The sequence below is a fragment of the Cajanus cajan genome, chromosome 11 (genome assembly GCF_000230855.2).
Source record: "Cajanus cajan strain Asha chromosome 11, NIPB_CcT2T_4, whole genome shotgun sequence".
NCBI classification, from domain to species: Eukaryota; Viridiplantae; Streptophyta; class Magnoliopsida; order Fabales; family Fabaceae; genus Cajanus; species Cajanus cajan.
In genome coordinates this window covers 7,581,398-7,606,116 of record NC_138527.1, presented here as the reverse complement: position 1 = coordinate 7,606,116, position 24,719 = coordinate 7,581,398, and the positions used below count along the sequence as shown (strand labels likewise).

The following is a 24,719-nucleotide window of genomic DNA, read 5'->3' as shown; positions in this document are numbered from 1 at the left end:
AAGACCAACCTCATACAGAAACTCACCCGCGATGATAATGTGGTAGTGCATGACCAACGGGGACTCATGGACGTAGCCAAAACGTACTTTGATACACTCTTCACAGCTTTCGCCAACACGATAGACCCAGTCACAGATTCTCTCTCTCAACGCATCACCACTGTAGATAATGAGAACCTCTTAAGACCATTCTACATTAGCGAGTTTCGAGCTGCCCTCTTTTCAATGCATGCAGACAAAGCGCCAGGACTTGATGGGCTCAACCCAGGCTTCTATAAGCATTTCTGGGAACTGTTGGGGCCAGAGATTTACCATGTCGGGAAACAATGGTTGGAACAAGGCTTCTTCCCAGAACCTTTAAACCAGACCAACATTGTCCTCATACCAAAAACTGATACACCATCATCTATGAAGGACCTGCGCCCCATATCAGTTTGCAACGTCATTTACAAGAGTCTCAAAAGTTCTTGCAAATCAGCTCAAAAATGTGCTACCCCAATGCATCTCCCAAACCCAATCTGCATTTGTTGAGGGACGCTCCATCCTCGACAACGTAATGGTAGCATCCGAAATAATCCACTATATGAAATGCAAACATCAAGGCCAAACAGGTACGGTTGCTCTAAAGATTGACATCAGTAAAGCCTTTGACAGGGTCAGTTGGTCCTACATACATGCTCTACTCTTGAAGCTGGGATTTCACGCTCAATGGGCTCTTTAGATGCGAATGTGTTACGCCTCTCCCACGTTCCATGTCATGGTTAATGGTGAAGGAGTTGGACCCATCTCACCGAAGCGAGGACTACGCCAAGGTGACCCCCTCTCACCCTATCTTTTTATTTTATGTGCTGAAGGGCTCTCTTCCTTATTAAGAAAAGCAGAAGCTAGAGGGGAACTCCACGAGGCTACAATTTGTCGAGGCGCACCGCAAGTCTCACATTTGCTATTCGCGGATGACTGTTTCCTTTTCTGCAAAGCCACTGAACTCGAGTGCACCACTCTTCGCACCATTCTTCAACAATACGAGAGTGCATCAGGACAAGCCATTAACTTGAAAAAGTCATAGATTTACTACAACAAAAATACTACTACACGAACTCGCACGTCCATCAACGCTATACTGGGGGTTCACGAATGCCTTGGCACTGGAAAATATTTAGGCCTCCCATCCATGGTGGGCAGAAACAAAAGGGCAGTGTTTTCCTACATCAAAGATCGCATATGGAAGAAGATCAACCACTGGACATGCAAACATCTCTTAAAGGCTGGCCGCGAGACCCTTATCAAGGCAGTGGCACAAGCAATCCCCAGCTATTGCATGAGTACCTTCCTTTTACCAACCAGCCTCGAAGATGAAATTCAAAGAATGTTGAACTCCTTCTGGTGGGGCTCCAACCACCATACAGGGCGAGGAATCAAATGGTTAAGCTGGGAGAAACTCACTATGAGGAAAGAGTACGGCGGTATGGGCTTCTGTCACCTCCATGGTTTTAACTTGGCTATGCTTGGGAAGCAAGGGTGGAATCTACAGTCCAACCCAGATGCTCTATTTACACGGATCTTCAAAGCTAGATACTTCCCTCAAGGGGATTTCTTGGGTGCCCGCCTGGGCCACAACCCAAGTTTTATTTGGAGAAGCATCCAGGCTTCACAGGTTCTAGTCAGGCAAGGTGTCAGGTGGTGTATAGGGAATGGCTCTTCTATTAACATTTGGAAGGATCCGTGGCTCCGCAACTCACATAGCCCGTATGTTACCTCAACAGCCCCTCAAGGATACGAATCTCTCACTGTCCACGACCTCATTGATCGCACTCTTCACAAGTGGGATTCGCATCGAGTTCAAACTCTCTTCAATCATCAAGATGCTCAATCCATCCTATCTATACCACTGTTGAACCCCTCACGCCCAGATTCTTTAACTTGGAGGCTAACAACCAATGGCTCCTACTCAGTACGCACAGCATATCACCATCTCATGGAACATGTCATCTCCAACAATACATTGAGAGTGCAGGGTGACTGGATGAAACTATGGAGCTTGAAGATCCCTCACTCAACACGGATTTTCCTCTGGAGACTATTGAGAGGTTGCATTCCCACGCGCCTGAACCTACAACAGAAAGGCGTCCCATGCACGTCTTCTTTCCCCCATTGTTCCGCAAACCAGGAGAACGAATGACACCTCTTCTATAGATGCCCATCCGCCATATCCATATGGATAGACTCAGGATGTTGGTCGCGGATCACCCGTATAGTAGAGCAAGGCATCAGATTCATTGACACCACATGGAAACTGCTGGGTCACTTAACAGGTTCTGACTTAACATCGTTCACCCTCATGCTTTGGTGCATCTGGCGGCGGAGAAACGAAAAAGTATGGAAGGAGAGTGCCCCTCCCCCAAGAACCTCAATCCAGCTAACGGAACAACACTTCCATGCATGGCAATCTGCACACAGGAACTTGATACAAAATGCCTCCCCCGTTGTGAACCACAGATGGACCAAACCTCCTGCCAACACCTTCACGTGCAACGTTGATGCGGCGCTCTTTAAGTATTCCTCTACTTTTGGGTTCGGTATTTGTGTTCGTGATACAAGAGGATTATTCCAGACTGCTATATCTGGATGGAAGCATGGCCTACCACCACCCCATGAGGCAGAAGCAGCAGCTATGTTGGAAGCACTCCAATACCTCATCCATTCTCCATACGAAAATGTCTGTGTGGAAACGGACTGCAAGCAAGTAGCGGATCATCTAAACAACACGCACGTTTTTCACTCTGAATATGGGATCATTATAAATCAACGTAGATCCCTGTTACGCTCCCATCAAAACCTTCAGGTTAGGTTTATTAGGAGACAAGTCAATCAGGTCGCCCACACTTTAGCAAGGGTGTCAAGATCTTCCGCTAGTCACCAATCTTTTGATTTTATTCCTCCATGTATTTCATCTCTTATCATTAATGAAATGAGTTAAGTTCATTTGCTTCAAAAAAAAAAAAAACAAAACAAAACATGTTGATTTAATTGTTGCTAAAGTGTTAAATACATTAAAAAAACGTAACATATTAATGATAATTGTATAATAAATTACTTTTAATTCTATTTTATATGAAGAAATACATTAAAATAAAAAGTAATATATCAGCCATAATTGATGCAAATAGATTTTTATATTTAGACATACAATAAAATATTTTAAAGTCGTATAAGAACATAAAGAGAGCATTGGCTTAGTGTTCTGAAAGCCTTCATATAACCTCGTGTACATCAGTACATGAGTGCAAGCTTTACCTAGCATGAAATCGTTAGATTTTTTTGGGAGACTTGTCCCTAGAGAATGGGGCAACGTGTGCAAAACTATAAACTGGTATTTGTAATTGACCTATGGTTCATCGAAAAATTGCCCAATTTATATTGGTTCAATGGCATAACCGTTCTATTAACAGTCTCAAACCAGTTGTATGCCTGAGTCTCGGTTGAATTAGTTTAACCTGTCAGTTCCAACCAATTTTTAAAACACTGATTTCAACAAATTCATTGTAGCAACATGACCCACATGACACAAAGCTAGAAAGTAGACTTGAGTCAGTCACATAAAAAATCCATTCCAATGTTGTATAATAATTAGATTAATAAATTAATGAAAAAAGTTATCTATAGATTTATTAATAAATTTATTTGTCGATAATGCAAATAAAAATTTCAGGTGATACTAACGAATATTTTTGTCAATAATCTAAGTAATATTTACTGATAGATTTGTCTATCAGTAATCCAATTGATCATCACCGAGGGGTAATATCCGTTAATATTTTAAGTAATATTTATCGATACATTTATGTCAGTAATCTAATTGTATTCGTCAAAAATATAGAATCATCTGTAAAAATATATTAATGGTTAAAAAAATATATTTCCAACAATTATTTGATGAATTTGTATTCATCAAAAATATTTTTTTAATTGATGAATTTTCGTTGTTATTGACGGATTATAATTGTTAATAATTTATGTTTTTCTTGTAATGTAGATTCTTTTTAATAAAGACTCAATTATACGACGTTATTGGTAGCACAACACCACTTCACAACACAGGACAATTTGGAGTAGAATACTTAAGCAACAAATACATGTTTTTGTTGATGTTGTTTGTTTTGTCCTTCATGAACACTTTTGAATATCTTCTTAACTTCATTTTTGTTGAAAAGTCAAAATTGGTGGCTGTCTCCAAATTTGATTTTACTTTCTCTTGCCTTGTTGTATAGTACTCTGACTATCACTATGCAAAACACTCCTCTCTTGAATGAATCCCAGCTCTGTTAACAATCCCTGAAGCCATATCAATTCTTTACTGGCTTCTGTTACTGCTACGTACTCAGCTTCTGTAGTGGATAAAGCGAAAATCTTCTATACCTGCGACATCCAACTAACAGCTGTAGTACCAACGGTAAAAATGTAACCGGTGGTACTTCTTCGGTGATCGACTTCACCTCCATAGTTTGTATCTACGTATCCTTGCACCTTTATTTTACCTTTACCAAAGTGCAAACACCTTTCTGTGGTGCCTCGTAGATACCTCAGAATACAGGAAAAGCTCATTGGGAAGCAGTTAAATGGATTCTGAGGTATCTACGAGGCACCACAGAAAGGTGTTTGCACTTTGGTAAAGGTAAAATAAAGGTGCAAGGATACGTAGATACAGACTATGGAGGTGAAGTCGATCACCGAAGAAGTACCACCGGTTACATTTTTACCGTTGGTACTACAGCTGTTAGTTGGATGTCGCAGGTACAGAAGATTGTCGCTTTATCCACTACAGAAGCTGAGTACGTAGCAGTAACAGAAGCCAGTAAAGAATTGATATGGCTTCAGGGATTGTTAACAGAGCTGGGATTCATTCAAGAGAGGAGTGTTTTGCATAGTGATAGTCAGAGTGCAATACAACTGGTATCAGAGCCAGGTTCGCAGAAGCAATCCAAGAAGTCAGATTTGAGTAGGAGCAATGGCAGCAGATGAAGGAAAGGTGAAAATTGAAAAGTTCGATGGTACGGACTTTGGCTTTTGGAAGATGCAGATCGAAGATTATCTGTACCAGAAAAAGCTACATCAACCTCTCGAAGGAAAGAAACCAGAGGGCATGAAGGATGATGAATGGGTCCTTCTTGACATACAAGCCCTTGGAGTTATCCGCTTGACATTATCTCGTAATGTTGCTTTCATTATTGAAAAGGGAAATATGAGCAGTGTTTACAAAATATACTCACAATCTCTCTCTAAATACTCACAACCCCTCACAACCCACAACCCAATTATACCCAAAAATTAAGAGTTTCTCTCTCAATTTTTCTATACTAACTCTCTAAGTGTTTATGGTTTCGTTGGGATCAACCTTCAAAATGAATGGAGGGGCTTGCTATTTATAAGGAAAGATTGTAGTGTGAACGCTCCACATTTCGGTGCCTCCAATTTTGATTTTTGTTGCCAAATTCAATTTGATTTTTGTGGCTGTCTCCAAATTTGATTTTGCTTTCTCTTGCCACCAATTTTGACTTTTCAACAATCTCCCACTTGAAGACTGATTTTAATCTGTCTTCACACATTGATCAATGTAGCAGCCTTCCCTGATCTGTTACTCTAGCAGGCCAACTGAAGTTGGGCACAACTTCAGTTTGTCAATGGTCACCACCTTTGTCAAACTGAAGTTGTGCTCAACTTCAGTTGGCCTGCTAGAGTAACAGACCAGGGAAGGCTGCTACATTGATCAATGTGTGAAGACAGATTAAAATTAGTCTTCAAGTGGGAGATTGTTGAAAAGTCAAAATTGGTGGCAAGAGAAAGCAAAATCAAATTTGGTCAAAATTGGTGGCAAGAGAAAGCAAAATCAAATTTGGAGACAGCCACCAAAATCAAATTGAATTTGGCAACAGAAATCAAAATTGGAGGCACCGAAATGTGGAGCGTTCACACTACAATCTTTCCTTATAAATAGCAAGCCCCTCCATTCATTTTGAAGGTTGATCCCAACGAAACCATAAACACTTAGAGAGTTAGTATAGAAAAATTGAGAGAGAAACTCTTAATTTTTAGGTATAATTGGGTTGTGGGTTGTGAGGGGTTGTGAGTATTTAGAGAGAGATTGTGAGTATATTTTGTAAACACTACTCATATTTCCCTTTTCAATAAAATATCTGCAGCAGCCCGGAGACGTAGGCAGAGTTTGCCGAACTCCGTTATCAATTTTGTGTGTGCTATTAGTCCACAATTATTTTGCTCTATTTTCAAATCTGAAGTTACGGGAAAGATCAGCGTGATTTTCTCTAACAACTTTGATATTACACTTTAGATTCTCACTTTGATTGTTTATAATAATATAGGCTTGATCCTTGATATATAAAATCTTTATCTTAATAAGTACTTTCTCTTATGATCATTTTAATCAAATCTTTGTGTATATTTTCAATGATTCATCTTGGATCAGAAACCACTTTGATGCTTCTCCTAAAGCCTTAACAAGGACTTGATATCATCAACACCTGCATCTGTCAACTTCATTCTTTTGATGAATCCTTAACGAATATGACTCATGTAGAAAAGTTGAAATTGTAGAGATCTTTGCTCAAATAGAAACAACCTTAGTCTCTTGATGAGCTCTCATTGATTGTGGTCTATATGGAAAACATGATGTTACTTCATATTTTTGGTGCATAAACCCTTTGTTTCTTTACTTTAATTAGCCCATCATTCTAGTGTGTTGATTTTTAAATCTATCTTTGACTTAATTTTTCATAACATCATTAAGATTTTTTTACTCTCCAAGGCATTCTGCACATCTTTCTCATGTTGACAACGACACAACTTTATTCCAATGTTGTCAAGTTATCGACTCATAATGATGTTGTCAACTTATTGTAGCCTTTGATGTATCTTATGAGTAAGTCATATGCATGTTTTCATAACATAAATTTATGTTAGTTACAAAATTTTATCCATATTAGAGTAATCTTATGAGGGTAATACTGGACCTTTTTCTTTTATTTTGTGTGGAGTTTATAACATGAATTTTGTAAGTCTTATTTTCAAACTTTATGATAGGTTCAAACAAAATAAAAAAGTTTAATTTCAATTTTTTTCCTTAGAAAGATATAACCTAAAGACACTACTACTCATGAAGGGTAATTTAAATAGTTATTGCTTTCAATTCATATACATAATTATATTTTCTAATGTATCATCTTTAATGAAGAATAAAAAGAAATTATACATAATGACTTAAAAGCAAAGTTTTCAAAAAAAAAATTCTATAAATTAATTTTAATGAATTCGTGTAAGCTAGCATTATAGTTTTTGTGTATATTAATCTTGGTGGTTTGATATAAAAGAACTCATTATGTTATTATCATTTTTAAGTTTTTATATTTCATTTCTAACATTAAATATTTACAAATGCTCTTAACTCTCCAAATTATAACTTACCAATAAAAGAGCTTGAAAAATGTTTGTTTAGAATAAATTTTGTTTATACCTTATAACAAATTTTAGTAGTTTCTTTAAAACAGTTATTTGCTAAGAACAAGTCTTTAAATATTTTGAATCAGCAAAGGGATTTACTATAAACTGTGTTCAAAATATTGTTTTGTCGGTGATTGTCTTATGAAAAACAAGTAATAACACTTAGCGTAGCATAAAGCAGTAAAGAGGGATAAAGAAGAAAAGGAACACAACAAATTGTTTGTGTTAATTTCATATTTAATTAGAAGCATGAGTGATTGGAATGAAAATACTTTGTTGGCTAGAGGTTTAATGCATAAGAGAGGTGTTGCTCACATTATGAACTTGATTCTAAAGGATGGATTAAAAGAAATTGACCCTTCTATTAATAAAATAAGAGTTGCATGTAAGTTTGTTAGATCTTTTCCATCTAGGTTGGCTAATTTAAAAAGGTATGCACATGAGGCAAATATAACTGGTGAAGCTTCTGTTTGTCTTAGCGTATCAACTATGTTGAATTCTACATTTTTAATGCTAGACGTTGCTAAGAAAAACTTGAAAAGGCATTTAAACGACTTGAATATGATGATGATCTATACTTTATAGCTCTTGCCAATGATGGGTGTGTCCTAGTCGTGTTTTAAAAATCGGATCGAACTGACCGATCGAACTGATTGGATCGGGAACTGGTGGTCCAGTCGGTCCGAATCTTAAGTTAGATCGGTTATGCAATCGACCCGTTTCAAACTGGATTGAACTGTTCAATTTTCCGGTTCAACAGGTGGGTCAAACCGGTTCAACCACACTTTTATTTTTATTTATTTTTATTTTTTTAAGGAACCATAAACCACAAAAATAATAATAAAAATTGAATCTCTTAATGGAAGAGCAAAGAGTCTTATTAAATATAAAAATGACTACTTGTTCTAATATATTTGTTTGTAATATATACAACTTAAATAACTTTTATAGTATATTATTAATTTTAAATTATATATTTAATAATATATTATCTATGTAGATATTACATATACTATTTTGTGATATCAATTGCAAGCATATTATATATGTACATATTATTTATATTTTTAATTTGTATTAATTTAAAGTTTAACATGTAATTTTTTTATGTATTTTTTTACAAAATAAAAATAAATATAATTTTGAATAAAATAGAAAATTTAAAATTTAAAATAAGATATGAATTTATTAAAATTTATAAGTATAAAATATATTTAACATGAATATCTTTTTTAAAAGAAATAATAAAAATCGAGTCATGCAGTTTAACTAGTAATCTACCGGTTCAACCTTTAACCCACTGACACAATACCTTAACTGGTTTGATGACCGGTCCAATTTTTAAAATTATGATCCTAGTACTCTATGATGATTGGATGTGTGCATGTATGTTATTCTCCAAAGTTTGATACAAGTGATGACAGAACAATCAATGATATAGTTGAAGTTAGACGCAACACACTTAGTACATCTCAATCTTATGAATTTATTTTTAATTTATGAAAATTTATGTTTTAGACTAAACTTTAAACAACTTCCAACATTTACTTCACTTGATATCTTATTGTAGGTTGACAATCAAGATTCAATTCCTTAATGGTGAGAAGAATGCATGAAGAGTGAAGATTTTGTGTTGGATATATACTTTTGGTGGAAATTTTGGTTTATGATCCTCTGAACTTGGTTTTATGGTTTACGACTTTATGTTAGAAAAGTATTATTTTGTTTTGTTTAGTTAATGTTGGACAATTTGGTTTGAATATGTTACTAAATAATTAATGCTGGATAATTTGTGAATTTTCGACTATCTATTAATTTAGTTAATATTAGATAAGATGTAAATTATTCTTTTATCTTAACTTATTTTATGCATTTTTTCTACCAATATGATATATTTCTTGGGTAAGTATCATATATTTACATAATTTGATTAATATCATTTTTTTCTACCAATGTTGTATAATAATTAGATTAATAAATTAATGAAAAAAGTTATCTATAGATTTATTAATAGATTTATTTGTCGATAATGCTAATAAAAATTTCAGGTGATACTAACGAATATTTTTGTTAATACTCTAAGTAATATTTAATGATAGATTTTTTTTTCTAGGCAAAATGAAATATATTAAAAGCGAATACAATGGGTACTCCAACTCATATACAGTTAACTTAATAAAGATTAAGACATGCAGCAAGTTCTCTTGACCAACAAGAGAACTGATAGTAAAAATCAAGATCTTTAGCTTTCAGCCACTTCCAAGAGCGTAGTTTTATCAATTCGACCAGATCATTTGGAGATGTGAATTTATTAGTAAATATAACTTCATTTCTCGCCAACCAAATACTCCAAATTGAAGCCAACCAGATCACCGCCCATTTGTACTGATTTTTAGCACCACAACTCGAAAGGCCTAAGAACAGCTCAAAATGAGATATGAAATTATTTTGATGAGCAACAAAGAGGCCACACCATTCCAAACACAACATCCAAACCTGGTATGCAAAAGAACACTTAAAAAATATATGGCAGGAGGTATCAAGACCTTGATTACACCACACACAACCAGAATTAGTTAATGTTGGACAATTTGGTTTGAATTGTAACTATGTTACTAAATAATTAATGCCGGATAATTTGTGAATTTTTGACTATCTATCAATTTAGTTAATATTAGATAAGATGTAAATTATTTTTTTATCTTAACTTATTTTATGCATTTTTTTCTACCAATATGATATATTTCTTGGGTAGGAATCATATATTTACATAATTTGTGTTAACTATATTGAGAGTTGTCTTCATGCATTATATTGTATTTGAAATTCTTAAGAAGAGAAATTAAGAGAAACTATATTACAAATTAATCAATTTAGTTTATGTACCAGTAGGCACCCCTTCGGTCAGACAATAGGCCGAAAGGGGTGCCCGAACCGACAAAGACACACCAGTTAGCACCTTTTCGGTCAGACAATAGGCCGAAAGGGGCCCGAGCCGACAAAGACACCGCCCCTTCGGATCCCGGCCAAAGGGGTACCCCAGGACTCCCTTACCACTAGAAGTGAACACCCAACAAAACCTCTCGGTGTTAAGCTGAGCCGAACACCTTCTCGGCATTGACATAGGCCGAACACCTCCTCGGTCTTCGGATCAGTCGAACACCCCAATCAAAGACAAGCCAAATATCCCTTCCTTGGCCTTGATCTTGGCCGAACACCTTCTCGGCATTGACATAGGCCGAACACCCCCTCGGTCTTCAGATCAGCCGAAGACCCCAATCAAGGACGAGCCAAATATCCCCTCCTCGGCCTTGACCCGAGCCGAACACCTCCTCGGCCTTGACCTAGGCCGAACACCTCCTCGGCCTTAAGGTAGGCTGAACACCCTTTCGGCCTTGTGCCTAGCCGAGGACTTCAACAAAGGACAGAACAAAGAACACGTGGCAAGTTAGATGCTTATTATGCATTAATTATTATGACAGAATAAGAAGAGATTAAGACTAACTCAAGTGTTACCCATCTCCCAAGACTAAAGGTCCATCAGGCCCAATTGTGTCACTATAAATACACAGGTGATGTGACATAAATGAGGTACGTTGTTATCCAATATAAAAGCACTTATTGCTCTATACCGAATACTCACTTGATCGTTGGAGTGCCTTTGCAGGTACCCTCCCCACCTCCTGGAGATAGTATTCGGTCGACACCAAAGACTTAGAAGACCAAGAAGGAAGAACGGAAAGAGAAGTGTTTCTACGCAGGAACATTTTGGCGCCCACCGTGGGGCCGAAACCAAAACGGTTCTCGACCCTGAAGCAAGATGGTTACCACAAGGAGTCAGCAGCAGAACGCAACCGATTACCCCTACGGGATGCCCCGAGACACCATCAGGCGACAAACTAACCAGAACGAGGAAGGAATGGAAGAATCATATGTGGACCGATCTCAACAACCCAACCCGTCGTCGGCCATCGAGCAGCTGAAGGCTGAAATGATGGAACTCAGGAAGCTCCGAGAGAAGGACGCCCACGAGTTATCGGTACTCAGAAGAGAGAATGTCGAGCTTAGAAGTGACAACAGGTCATGGCACCCTTCTCATGATACCCCCAACACCCAATCCACTCGGGACCACGGGGAGTCGTCGGGGTGGTAAGAGGAAGCAAGGACCCCTCGGCCGCCTGGTGGAGGGACGACAACAACCATGGATCAGCAAAGGAAGCAGGGGAGGACGCCATTCACCTCCAATATTGCTGGAGCCCGACTGCCCGACAATTGGAAGAATTTGGTCTTAGAAAGATACGATGGAACCGCCGATCCCGAAGAACACCTCGATGCTTTCGTTACTCAAGTCGGTTTGTACACCGACGACGACGCGATCATGTGTAAAGTCTTCCCCACATCCTTAAAAGGACCGGCTCTGAATTGGTTCACGAGACTCCCACCAGGATCAGTGGACTCTTTCACAACCTTGTCCTCCCGGTTCGTAATACAATTTGCCACAAGTCGACCCCATCAGCTCACTTCAATTGCATTGGTCAATATCCGCCAAGAAAAGAAAGAACCCCTGAGAACCTTCATGGAACGGTTTGGAAGAATGACCCTCTTAATCCGAGACCTAGACCCGGCGGTGGCCATGCACCACCTCATCACGACGCTGAGACCGGGTCCTTTTGTAAACAGCCTATGCAAAAAGCCACCCCGGGATTTGGACGATCTTCGGCAAAGAGCTACTAAGTATATGCAAATGGAAGAATTGGCGGAGTTCAGAAACCAGAATCGGGCCGACCTTCCCCCAGGAAAGAAAGAAGCTGAAAAGGATCATCTCCCAAGGCCTCGTCCCCGAGACATGCCTGATCGAGATAGAACCAACAGGGGCCCCCGGTATGCACAATACACGCCGCTTAACGCCAGTAGGACCAAGGTGTTAGAGCAGGCATTGGCCACAGAGATCCTCGCGGTGCCTCGTCGCACTATGACCCCACCCCACGCAGACAAAACCAAAACATGCCAGTTTCACAGAAACCGGGGGCATACCATGGAGGAATGCACGGCCCTCCGGGATCGAATTGAAGATCTCATCAAGTCCGGTCATCTACAAAACTTCACCCAGCCGTCAAGCAGGAAGAGGCACGACAACTCCCATGATAAGAGGGAGACCGGAAGAGGTAACCGTGAAAGGGGACTTCCAAGGCGAAGGTTCAGGGAACGAAGTAGGACCCCGGAGAAAAATGATAGGCAGCATGATCGGAACCAACCCAGGAGGGTCATAAACATAATTGCCAGAGGATTCGCAGGTGGCGGAAGCACATCTTCCGCACGAAAGAGACACCTAAGAGCAATCAGATCAGTTAACGCAGTGACGCAGGTAGGATCGATCCGTATGCCGCCAATTACCTTCACCGACAAGGACTTCAAGGGGATTGATCCGGTGCAAGACGCCCCCATGGTCATCAGTGTGGAGATCAACAATTGCATTGTAAAGAAAACGTTGGTGGATCAGGGAAGTTCAGCCGATATCTTATATTGGAAAACCTTCGAACAGCTAGGTATACCCGAACATGAGTTGACGCCTTATAACGAGCCCTTGGTTGGATTTTCAGGTGAAAGAGTGGATACCCGAGGGACGATAGACCTATACACCTACTTCAGAGACAACCAGCCGAGGCGAAGGATTAAAGTACGATACGTGGTGGTGAATGCTAACACCTTGTACAACATCTTGTTGGGCCGACCTTCCCTGAACAAGCTCTAGGCTATCGTCTCCACTCCCCACCTGGCTATGAAGTTCCCCTCGGAAGAAGGCACGGTTATCACACTGCATGCCGATCAAAAGACAGCCCGCGAATGTTACTTCACTAGCTTAAGAATGCAGCCGAGTCCGAAGCAGAGACGAGAAGTCAACGCCATAGCAGATGTCTGTATCAAAAGTCCGGCCATAGACTTGGAGCTGGACCCGCGGATTGAAGACGAGCACCGAGTCGAACCAATCGAGACGACGATCCCCTTTCAACTCGGAAGAAGCGAGGAACAGGTCACGTACCTAAGTTTTCAACTGATGGAAGACGAAGCAAGAGAAATTAGGCACATCCTCGTAAGATACTCGGATCTATTTGCATGGACCGCGGCCGATATGCCCGGTATCGACCCAAGTTTCCAATGCCATCGGCTCTCCGTGTGCCGAGATGTCAAGCCCGTCGCCCAGAAGAAAATAAAAGTGGGAGGAGAGAGGAGGTACGTAACCCTGGGGAGGGCAAACTCACGCTACCAAAGTGACTAGAAGCACGGAGGTACGTAACCCTGGGGAGGGCAAACCGCAGACCCTGGAGAGGGCAAACTCACGCTACCAAAGTGACTAGAAGCACGGAGGTACGCAACCCTGGGGAGGGCAAACCGCAGACCCTGGAGAGGGAAAACTCACGCTACCAAAGTGATCAGAAGCACGGAGGTATGCAACCCTGGGGAGGGCAAACCGCAGACCCTGGAGAGGGCAAACTCACGCTACCAAAGTGATCAGAAGCACGGAGGTATGCAACCCTGGGGAGGGCAAACCGCAGACCCTGGAGAGGGCAAACTCACGCTACCAAAGTGACTAGAAGCACGGAGGTACGCAACCCTGGGGAGGGCAAACCGCAGACCCTGGAGAGGGCAAACTCACGCTACCAAAGTGATCAGAAGCACGGAGGTACGCAACCCTGGGGCGGGCAAACCGCAGACCCTGGAGAGGGCAAACTCACGCTACCAAAGTGACTAGAAGCACGGAGGTACGCAACCCTGGGGAGGGCAAACCGCAGACCCTGGAGAGGGCAAACTCACGCTACCCCCGTCGTCACAAACACGGAGGTATGCAGCTTCCGGCTCGGGTGTCGAGCGAAGCTAAGCCTGGAGAGGCGGTACTCACGCTACCCCGTCGTCACAAACACGGAGGTATGCAGCTTCCGGCTCGGGTGTCGAGCGAAGCTAAGCCTGGAGAGGCAGTACTCACGCTACCCCGTCGTCACAAACACGGAGGTATGCATGAGCCTGGAGAGGCGACGACTAATACTCAACCTGGAGAGGCTACTCAACAATTTTCCACCGGAAGACACTACAAGTCAGAAGGATGGCCTACTCCCCGGACAATTGGGTCAACTCCTTTACTTGTCAACCGGTACACCAAAAAGCCATTTGACTAGGTAAAGGGGGGGCAGTTGTAGACCCCTAAAATTGTCCGGGTCGGAAATAAGACTCGAAGACTCTCGAAGACCAAAGGAAAGTCAGCCGGAAGGACTCCTGGAAGACCCTGGAAGACCCTAGGATGATTATTCGTAGGTTTAGAAGTCTTAGAGTAGCTTAAAATAAAGATGTGGAAGGATTGAAGCCCAATACGGCCTCCCAGAAGTTCAGTACGGCCGTACTGGACAATTTGAACTACAATACGGCCGTACTGAAGCCAATACGGCCATACTGAAGTTTTTGAACTTCAGTACGGCCGTACTGAAACCAATACGGCCGTACTGAAGTTTTTGAAACTTCAGTACGGCCGTACTGAATTCAATACGGCCGTACTGTAGTTCAAATCTTCAGTACGGGCCGTATTGATGTCAGAGGTCGTACTGCGCCTCACTCCTATATATAGGACGTCATTCCACACTTTTCCACACTTCTTGGACTCTCTTCTTGAGCATTCTGGGGTTTTTGAGCAGTGTTCTGCCCTAGAATTCTCTCCGAGAGCCGATCCGACGAAGTTCTTGAGTTCTGAGCATTTAGCTTGAGAACTCGAACTAGTCGAAGGGAAATCTTTTTGATTTCCATAGTAAAAATTAATTTTTAGGGAAGGAGCGAGCGAGCGTGTAGTGGGAGGGAGCACCAAAAAGCCTCCTAACATTTGAATATATAAAAGCACGCTTCAAAGGTTTCTTTTCCAAATCCTTTCTTTTACTGCTTTCTGATTGTTGCATTGCATGTTTAGAATTTTCATCATGTAAATATTTTACTTATAATCGTTTCTAATAAATAGGGATAATTTAGTAATTTTACACTGTTATTTATGAAATAATCCGTCATAGGGAACCCGAAAGGGGCGTTGTGGGGTGCTAACACCTTCCTCACACGTAACCGACTCCCTTACCCGACTCTGGTTGTAATGGCCAAAGTTGATTTGTGAAATCAATTGCCTTATCCCTTTTTCCAATGTTTTGAGTAAAACATTGGTGGCGACTCCAAGAACCCTACTACTTGTGAAAACCACTAATCCATGGAGGGTCCCGCTTGGGATTAACATGGATTGGTGAATCATTTAATAAAATTGTTAGTTCGATGAGGTCTCAGTTTGAGAATAAGTCGTTCTAACAATCCACCACTTTTCAAACCTTTAAAAAGAGTCCAACCATCGTCGCGAATGCCAAGGTCCGTTTCGGCGGGTGGCGACAGATGGCGACTCCACTGGGGAAGCCTCGAGAGTCAGTCCCATTTAGTGATGGATTATTTCTAAAATAATAGTTTAAAATTACTTCATTACCCATCGCTTGTATGATAACATGTTTTATTTATTTGGCTTTAATAACTGTTGTATGTTTAAATTTTGCAATTGTTTGAAATACAAACTGCACACAAACCTTTGCACACAACAGTTCCCTCTATACCCGGGGGCATGAGTGGAAAGCCATAGGGAGTGGATGCTAGTACGGCCGGTTGTCGAATGGGTCTATAGGTGCCCGTAGACCGTTGTCGGAAAACATCACTCAAGGTGATAACCATGAACTCAAGTCCGACAGTGCGTTGGAACTTTCCATCGACTTACGACGAGAGGAATTGGGTCCCTATAATGGGGGCACCTTGGGGGCCTCAGACCAGTGAGAACAGTTAGAACCTCCTTGAATATGCACTTTTCTGCAGGATACCCCTACCTCGTGATTCGCTCGTGACTGTTCGTGGATGAGTGAATTGTTTGTGCATTGTTTATGTGACATTGTTTGAGCATACATTGCATTATTTAAACATACAACATTCCTTTTTTTAGAATAAAATAAATAGGAATAAGAATCTTCCATTACATGGTGTTAACATCTACCTTCATCACATTCATATAGGTAGTTTCCCTTTTCACCCAAAAAATACAAAAAACAAAATATCCAAAAAAAAAAGAGATATTTATCCAAACCAAGCAACATCATGCATCATCTTAGGAGCATCCTGAAAACATGATAATGCTTAGTTGAATAAACACAATGCATGCATATTCAACGCCATCATCTCATATCATGCATTCTTATCAAAGATCATGGAGGGATCTAGGTTTGCATTTCATACATCCCTCCTAGTAATTCATTAATAATAGTAATAAAAAGAAAGGATTAAGCGATGCGTATGTTCAAGATGGATCGCACGCCATTTGTTATTAAGTGTAAGCCAACAACCGCGCCAAACGAGCGCACATCAACTCCGTTGTTGGTAATCAAGACGAATAAAAGGGGAAGGTCCGACACCGTTAAGGACCACTGCTCCAAGACCTTTTCCATACGAATCGAATAAGGCTGTGCCATGGATATACGACATCTATTCTTCTGCCGACAGCGATATCTCTAACATCGCTGGACTTGGGGGCATGACTAGGAGTGGCAGGATCTACACTCCCGAAGATCTTCATGATAAAGCTCCCAAGAATAAAGGAAAAGAAAAAGAAAAAGAAAAAACCGAGGAAAATAAAGAATCCGAGGAGGAGACAGACGAGCTGTTAAAATATATCCGACAGAGCGAGTACTCCATCATGGATCAACTTCATAAGACGCCAGCAAAGATTACTCTGTTGTCGTTGATCCTATGCTCCGAACCGCATCGGCAAGCTCTGTTGAAAGTCTTGAATGAAGCATACGTGTCGCACATTATCTCCCAAGACAAGTTTGAGGGGATTGTTAGTCACATCAAGGCTAATGATCACCTCACTTTCACCGATGAAGAAATCCCCGCTGGGGGACCAAATCACAACAAGCCCTTGCACATCTCTGTAAAGTGCAAGGAGTATCACATCGCTAAAGTCTTGGTGGATAATGGATCTTCCTTGAATGTGATGCCAAAAAGAACGCTCGATCAAGTGGCAATCAAGGGAATCCAAATGCGCCCGAGCAACATGATCGTCCGAGCTTTCGACGGCTCTAAAAAGAAGTGGTGGGAGAAGTCAATCTTCCAATCCAAATTGGACCCACCATCTTCAACGTTGAATTTCAAGTGATGGACATTACTCCTGCATACAGCTGTCTCCTCGGCCGACCTTGGATTCATGATGCAAAAGCTGTTCCTTCTACGCTCCACCAGAAAGTCAAATTCATAGTGGGTGACAAGCTGGTGACTGTACAAGCTGAAGATGACATACTCATCAGCAAGCCATCCACCATACCTTACGTGGATGCAGCGGAGGAAGCTCTAGAAACCGCCTTCCAAGCATTGGAAATTTCCAATGTTGAAACGTTTCCCCGAGAAATGAAGAAGGTAGCCTCCATGCTCACCAAGAACGGATACTTGCCAGGACAAGGACTTGGCAAGGATTCCCAAGGAATTCCCGAGCTACCCATTATCAAGGATAATCCGGGGAAACAAGGGTTAGGATACGACCCTAATAAAGATCAAAAGACGAAGAGGAACAAAGATCCTTCTCGACGTTCTTTAAGCCAGATCTTTAGGAAGGCCGGTTCACAAGCGTCAAGGCCGGTCGTCGTCATCAAGTGCTTTTCTCCTTCCGATAGGGATGTATAGACCTGATGACTATTAGAGATTACTCCTCGGGGACAGCCCGACCCCCGAGCCTCGATAGGGCACATGTTTCCATTATGATTATAATAAAATCATTCTTTATTATTTCTCATTGCTTCTCTTCTTGCTTACAATAAATTTCTAAACCGCATTATTTTTAACCCTGTTTGAATAAACATGAATGAGGTTAAAATCATCTTAATAATAATAAACCCGCATCATTTTTATGTGGAAGTGTGTGTGACAACTTGGAGCACCTTCCCTTGGCCTCGACAAGTGCCATCATGGATAAAAAGAAATCCTTTAAAATAAAAGAAGCTCGGCAGGAAACCCAAAAAGGGGGCTGCGCAAAAATAAGAGCAAAAGACCCGCTAGGAATCCCACGAAAGGGTGATCTAGGCAAAAGTTAGGGTTGCAAAAATAAACAAAAACAAAAGTCCGCTAAAACGCCACAAAAGGGTGTTTTAGGCAAAAATAAGGACAATCAAAAAACAAAAGAAATTCATGATGGTACCATGAGCCGAATTCAAAAAAAGGTTCAAGGGAAGCTATCTAAGTTGTCAAAATCACAACGTCAAATAACAAGACTTTCTTAACTTCATAAGTGTTTAATCAAACAAGCCTAAACACATAAGCCTACCTTGGCCAGCCATTCTTACAAAAACCATTTTCGAAAAAAAATAATCCCCTCTAAAACACAAACTTTCGAATAAAAATATCTTTCCTTTCTTTTCTCTTGTCCCAAACGATTTTAGAATAATCTAGTGGAAACATGGAGATATAGTGGTCAATAGGAGGGTTGACACGTTTTCTAAAGGAAGGAAAGGATCACTTGGTTGATGACGCCCATAACACGCATCATTCCTCGGTTACAGAAATCGGCAGCGCACAGCCCGTCTAGAGGAATGGCAAGATCCAAACAAAGAAACGCATCGGTTAATTCTTTTGAAAAAATAAATCAAATAGAATTAGGTGCATCATACCGCATACATGCATACAGATGATAGGTGTACTGGAAGATCACTTATTCTCTGTTTATTGAAAAAACAAACAAAAAAACAAAAAAAACAACAAAAAAACAAAAAAACAAAAAATATAAACTTTAGAAAAAACAATGCGCCCGTACCATGTTCAGTACACCCGTACTAAAATCAGGGTTATGAACAAATTTTCAACTCAATACGAGCGTACCGAAATGAATACGGCAGCATTGGCCATAACGTCCACACCAATACGGGCGTATTGAATTCAATACGACCCGTATTGGCCCATTCTCATTCATCACAACATCTTCATTCCTCTGCATACTTCATCTGTGAGTGTGTTTGAGATCCTTCCGTACAGAAAAAGCCAAAAATCAACAAAAAAGGCAAAAATACAGAAAAAGCCGAAATCAACAAAAAAGGCAAAGATTCAGAAAACCAACCGCACTATACAGAATAACTGAGCCTGGAGAGGCTTGCCGAAATAATACTCCCCCATCGTACAGAATAACTAAGCCTGGAGAGGCTTGCCGAAATAATACTCCCCCATCGTACAGAATAACTGAGCCTGGAGAGGCTTGCCGAAATAATACTCCCTCATCATACAGAATAACTGAGCCTGGAGAGGCTTGCCGAAATAATACTCCCTCATTGTACAGAATAACTGAGCCTGGAGAGGCTTGCCGAAATAATACTCGTATAGAATAACTGAGCCTGGAGAGGCTTGCCGAAATAATACTCGTACAGAATAACTGAGCCTGGAGAGGCTTGCCGAAATAATACTCCCCAATCGTACAGAATAACTGAGCTTGGAGAGGCTTGCCGAAATAATACTCCCCAATTGTACAGAATAACTGAGCCTGGAGAGGCTTGTCGAAATAATACTCCCCAGAGACTTCTCAGCTCACTCTCGTGGATCACATCCCCAGTAAGAGCTATCAAAACAAGATCAACAAGATTCCCCAATGGAAGCATGATCATCTGAACAGAATATCCGAGTCAAAGGACTTTGACTTCCTCAGTGGAAGATAGCTTTCCAACTCGAGCGACGAGTGAAGCTAAGCCTGAAGAGGCTTTCTAAATAATACTCTGGGATACATAAGATCTTCAATCCCCATTCGCCTACTCAGAGGCACCCCTTCAAAAAGAGAAAAATCGAAAAGATCAATAACCATTCCCCAAGCGGAATCCGGCACTCAGCCGAACACTGAACATCAAGATCATTCGCCTACTCAGAGGCACTCCTTCAAAAAGAGAAAATAAAAAAAAAATCAATAATCATTCCCCAAGCGGAATTCGGCATTCAGCCAATCATTGAACGTCAAGATGATCCGCCTAACAGAAGAGGCCAATCAAAATCAACGACAGAATCCCTCAGTGGATAACAGCCTACACAGAGGCAACAAAAACTGGAAAATCAAAAGAGTCACCCGAATAAGGATAACCGGGATACTCCACCAACGTCGAAAGGACGTCAGCCAACCATAAGGCACCGCTCACATCAGAAAGAGCATCTTTGTGTCTGCACCCCCAAGGAATCAGAAAATTCCCCAGTGGGCACCAACTACGCAATGGAAAGTTGGGACACAAGAACCTATGAGTAACTGCACATCCCCTAGACGGATCCCTACGTTATCCAGCCCTCAGTGGCACAAAAATCAAAAACAATCGTCGAAGCAGCATCGTGGACTGTGGAGACAAAATCATCACAAATCCCTGGAGAGGGCAAACTCACACTGCCAACGTCGTCAGAAACGCAGAGGCAAACCCTGGGGAGGGCAAACCGCAGACCCTGGAGAGGACAAACTCACGCTACCAAAGTGACTAGAAGCACGGAGGTACGCAACCCTGGGGAGGGCAAACCGCAGACCCTGGAGAGGGCAAACTCACGCTACCAAAGTGACTAGAAGCACGGAGGTACGTAACCCTGGGGAGGGCAAACCGCAGACCCTGGAGAGGGCAAACTCACGCTACCAAAGTGACTAGAAGCACGGAGGTACGCAACCCTGGGGAGGGCAAACCGCAGACCCTGGAGAGGGCAAACTCACGCTACCAAAGTGATCAGAAGCACGGAGGTATGCAACCCTGGGGAGGGCAAACCGCAGACCCTGGAGAAGGCAAACTCACGCTACCAAAGTGATCAGAAGCACGGAGGTATGCAACCCTGGGGAGGGCAAACCGCAGACCCTGGAGAGGGCAAACTCACGCTACCAAAGTGACTAGAAGCACGGAGGTACGCAACCCTGGGGAGGGCAAACCGCAGACCCTGGAGAGGGCAAACTCACGCTACCAAAGTGATCAGAAGCACGGAGGTACGCAACCCTGGGGCGGGCAAACCGCAGACCCTGGAGAGGGCAAACTCACGCTACCAAAGTGACTAGAAGCACGGAGGTACGCAACCCTGGGGAGGGCAAACCGCAGACCCTGGAGAGGGCAAACTCACGCTACCCCGTCGTCACAAACACGGAGGTATGCAGCTTCCGGCTCGGGTGTCGAGCGAAGCTAAGCCTGGAGAGGCGGTACTCACGCTACCCCGTCGTCACAAACACGGAGGTATGCAGCTTCCGGCTCGGGTGTCGAGCGAAGCTAAGCCTGGAGAGGCAGTACTCACGCTACCCCCGTCGTCACAAACACGGAGGTATGCATGAGCCTGGAGAGGCGACGACTAATACTCAACCTGGAGAGGCTACTCAACAATTTTCCACCGGAAGACACTACAAGTCAGAAGGATGGCCTACTCCCCGGACAATTGGGTCAACTCCTTTACTTGTCAACCGGTACACCAAAAAGCCGTTTGACTAAGTAAAGAGGGGGCAGTTGTAGACCCCTAAAATTGTCCGGGTCGGAAATAAGACTCGAAGACTCTCGAAGACCAAAGGAAAGTCAGCCGGAAGGACTCCTGGAAGACCCTGGAAGACCCTAGGATGATTATTCGTAGGTTTAGAAGTCTTAGAGTAGCTTAAAATAAAGATGTGGAAGGATTGAAGCCCAATACGGCCTCCCAGAAGTTCAGTACGGCCGTACTGGACAATATGAACTACAATACGGCCGTACTGAAGCCAATACGGCCATACTGAAGTTTTTGAACTTCAGTACGGCCGTACTGAAACCAATACGGCCGTACTGAAGTTTTTGAAACTTCAGTACGGCCGTACTGAATTCAATACGGCCGTACTGTAGTTCAAATCTTCAGTACGGGCCGTATTGATGTCAGAGGCCGTACTGCGCCTCACTCCAATATATAGGACGTCATTTGGACGTCATTCCGCACTTTTCCACACTTCTTGGACTCTCTTCTTGAGCATTCTGGGGTTTTTGAGCAGTGTTCTGCCCTAGAATTCTCTCCGAGAGCCGATCCGACGAAGTTCTTGAGTTCTGAGCATTTAGCTTGAGAACTCGAACTAGTCGAAGGGAAATCTTTTTGATTTCCATAGTAAAAATTAATTTTTAGGGAAGGAGCGAGCGAGCGTGTAGTGGGAGGGAGCACCAAAAAGCCTCCTAACATTTGAATATATAAAAGCACGCTTCAAAGGTTTCTTTTCCAAATCCTTTCTTTTACTGCTTTCTGATTGTTGCATTGCATGTTTAGAATTTTCATCATGTAAATATTTTACTTATAATCGTTTCTAATAAATAGGGGTAATTTAGTAATTTTACACTGTTATTTATGAAATAATCCGTCATAGGGAACCCGAAAGGGGCGTTGTGGGGTGCTAACACCTTCCTCACACGTAACCGACTCCCTTACCCGACTCTGGTTGTAATGGCCAAAGTTGATTTGTGAAATCAATTGCCTTATCCCTTTTTCCAATGTTTTGAGTAAAACATTGGTGGCAACTCCAAGAACCCTACTACTTGTGAAAACCACTAATCCATGGAGGGTCCCGCTTGGGATTAACATGGATTGGTGAATCATTTAATAAAATTGTTAGTTCGATGAGGTCTTAGTTTGAGAATAAGTCGTTCTAACAATCCACCACTTTTCAAACCTTTAAAAAGAGTCCAACCATCGTCGCGAATGCCAAGGTCCGTTTCGGCGGGTGGCGACAGAGACAAATCCCGACAAGTGTCAGGCGATCATTAGCATGAGAAGCCCCCGCAACGTAAAGGAAGTCCAACGGCTGGCCGACCGTATCGCCTCCCTGGCTCGTTTCTTGCCGTGCATGGCGGAAAGGTCAAGGCCGATAATATCTTTGTTAAAAAAGGCAAGAAAATTCCAATGGACGGAGGAGTGCGAGTCTTCGTTCCAAGACTTCAAGAAAAGGTTGGCAGCCCCACCCCTACTAGCTAAACCAAACCCCCTTTTAGAAATGATCGTCTATATCTCCGCGTCGGACAAAGCTATCAGCACGGCCCTAGTACAAGAGCAAACAGAACAAATACCGGTATATTTCATCAGCCGAGTTCTACAAGAAGCAGAGACCCGATATCAACATCTGGAGAAGACAGTCCTAGCCCTCGTACACACGGCCCGTCGTCTTCGCCACTACTTCCAGGGCCACAAAGTAGTTGTCAGGACGGACAGCCCGATCGTCAAGGTCTTGTGGAAGCCCGAACTAGCAGGGCGAATGGTTTCTTGGTCGGTGGAATTGTCGCAATTCGACATTCGTTTTGAACCAAGAGGTCCCATCAAAGCACAAAGTATGGCCGACTTCATAAACGAATTCACCCCGGAAGCACTACCTGAACCGCACGTTTGGACATTACATGTGGATGGATCATCAAATCTGCAGGGTAGTGGGGCCGGTATCATACTCGAGGGCCCTGGTAAAGTAGTAATTGAACAGTCATTACGGTTCGACTTCAAGACCTCCAATAACCAAGCCGAGTACGAAGCCCTCCTAGCTGGCCTGCGATTGGCAAGCGACTTAGGTATCGGTAAGATCAAATGCTAGAGCGACTCACAAGTTGTAACTGGACAAGTCAACGACACTTTTCAAATCAAAGAGCCAACTTTGCTCTTATACTTCCATGCGTTCCACAAGCTGAAGAAGTCCACGTTGAACACACGCCTCGGGAACTGAATGTGAGAGCGGACCAACTAGCCAGATTGGCAAGCAGCAAAAAGACAAGCCACTTGCGAAGCATGATTCAACAAGAACTCCAACGCCCAAGCATCACCCAAGAAGAATGTCTACACGTCCAACAAGACGCGACCGATTGGATGACAAGCATAATTCAATACCTCTTGGAAGGAACATTGCCAACAGACCCTTTGGAAGCCAAGAAAGTAAGAACAAGGGTGGCCCGATATGTCATGATAGCCGGCGAACTTTACAAGCGGAGTGTCTCGGCACCTCTGTTGAAGTGTTTAACGCCCGAACAAGCGCATTATGTCTTGCGAGAGATTCATGAAGGCGTGTGTGGAACTCATTCAGGAAGCCGAACTCTTGCGGCAAAGGTCATTCGGGCCGGTTATTACTGGCCCACCCTGACAGCTGATTGTGCCAAGTTTGTGCAACACTGCCGGCAATGTCAACAACACGGACCTCTGACACA

General features: G+C 42.3%; 1 protein-coding gene across 1 annotated transcript; it reads left to right on the top strand.

The window, feature by feature from the left end:
• Positions 1-11,713: 11,713 nt before the first annotated feature.
• Positions 11,714-13,264, top strand: LOC109788328 (uncharacterized). The gene has a single exon (XM_020347022.2). It carries the CDS (start codon positions 11,714-11,716, stop codon positions 13,262-13,264), a length of 1,551 nt encoding a protein of 516 aa, XP_020202611.1.
• Positions 13,265-24,719: the final 11,455 nt, after the last annotated feature.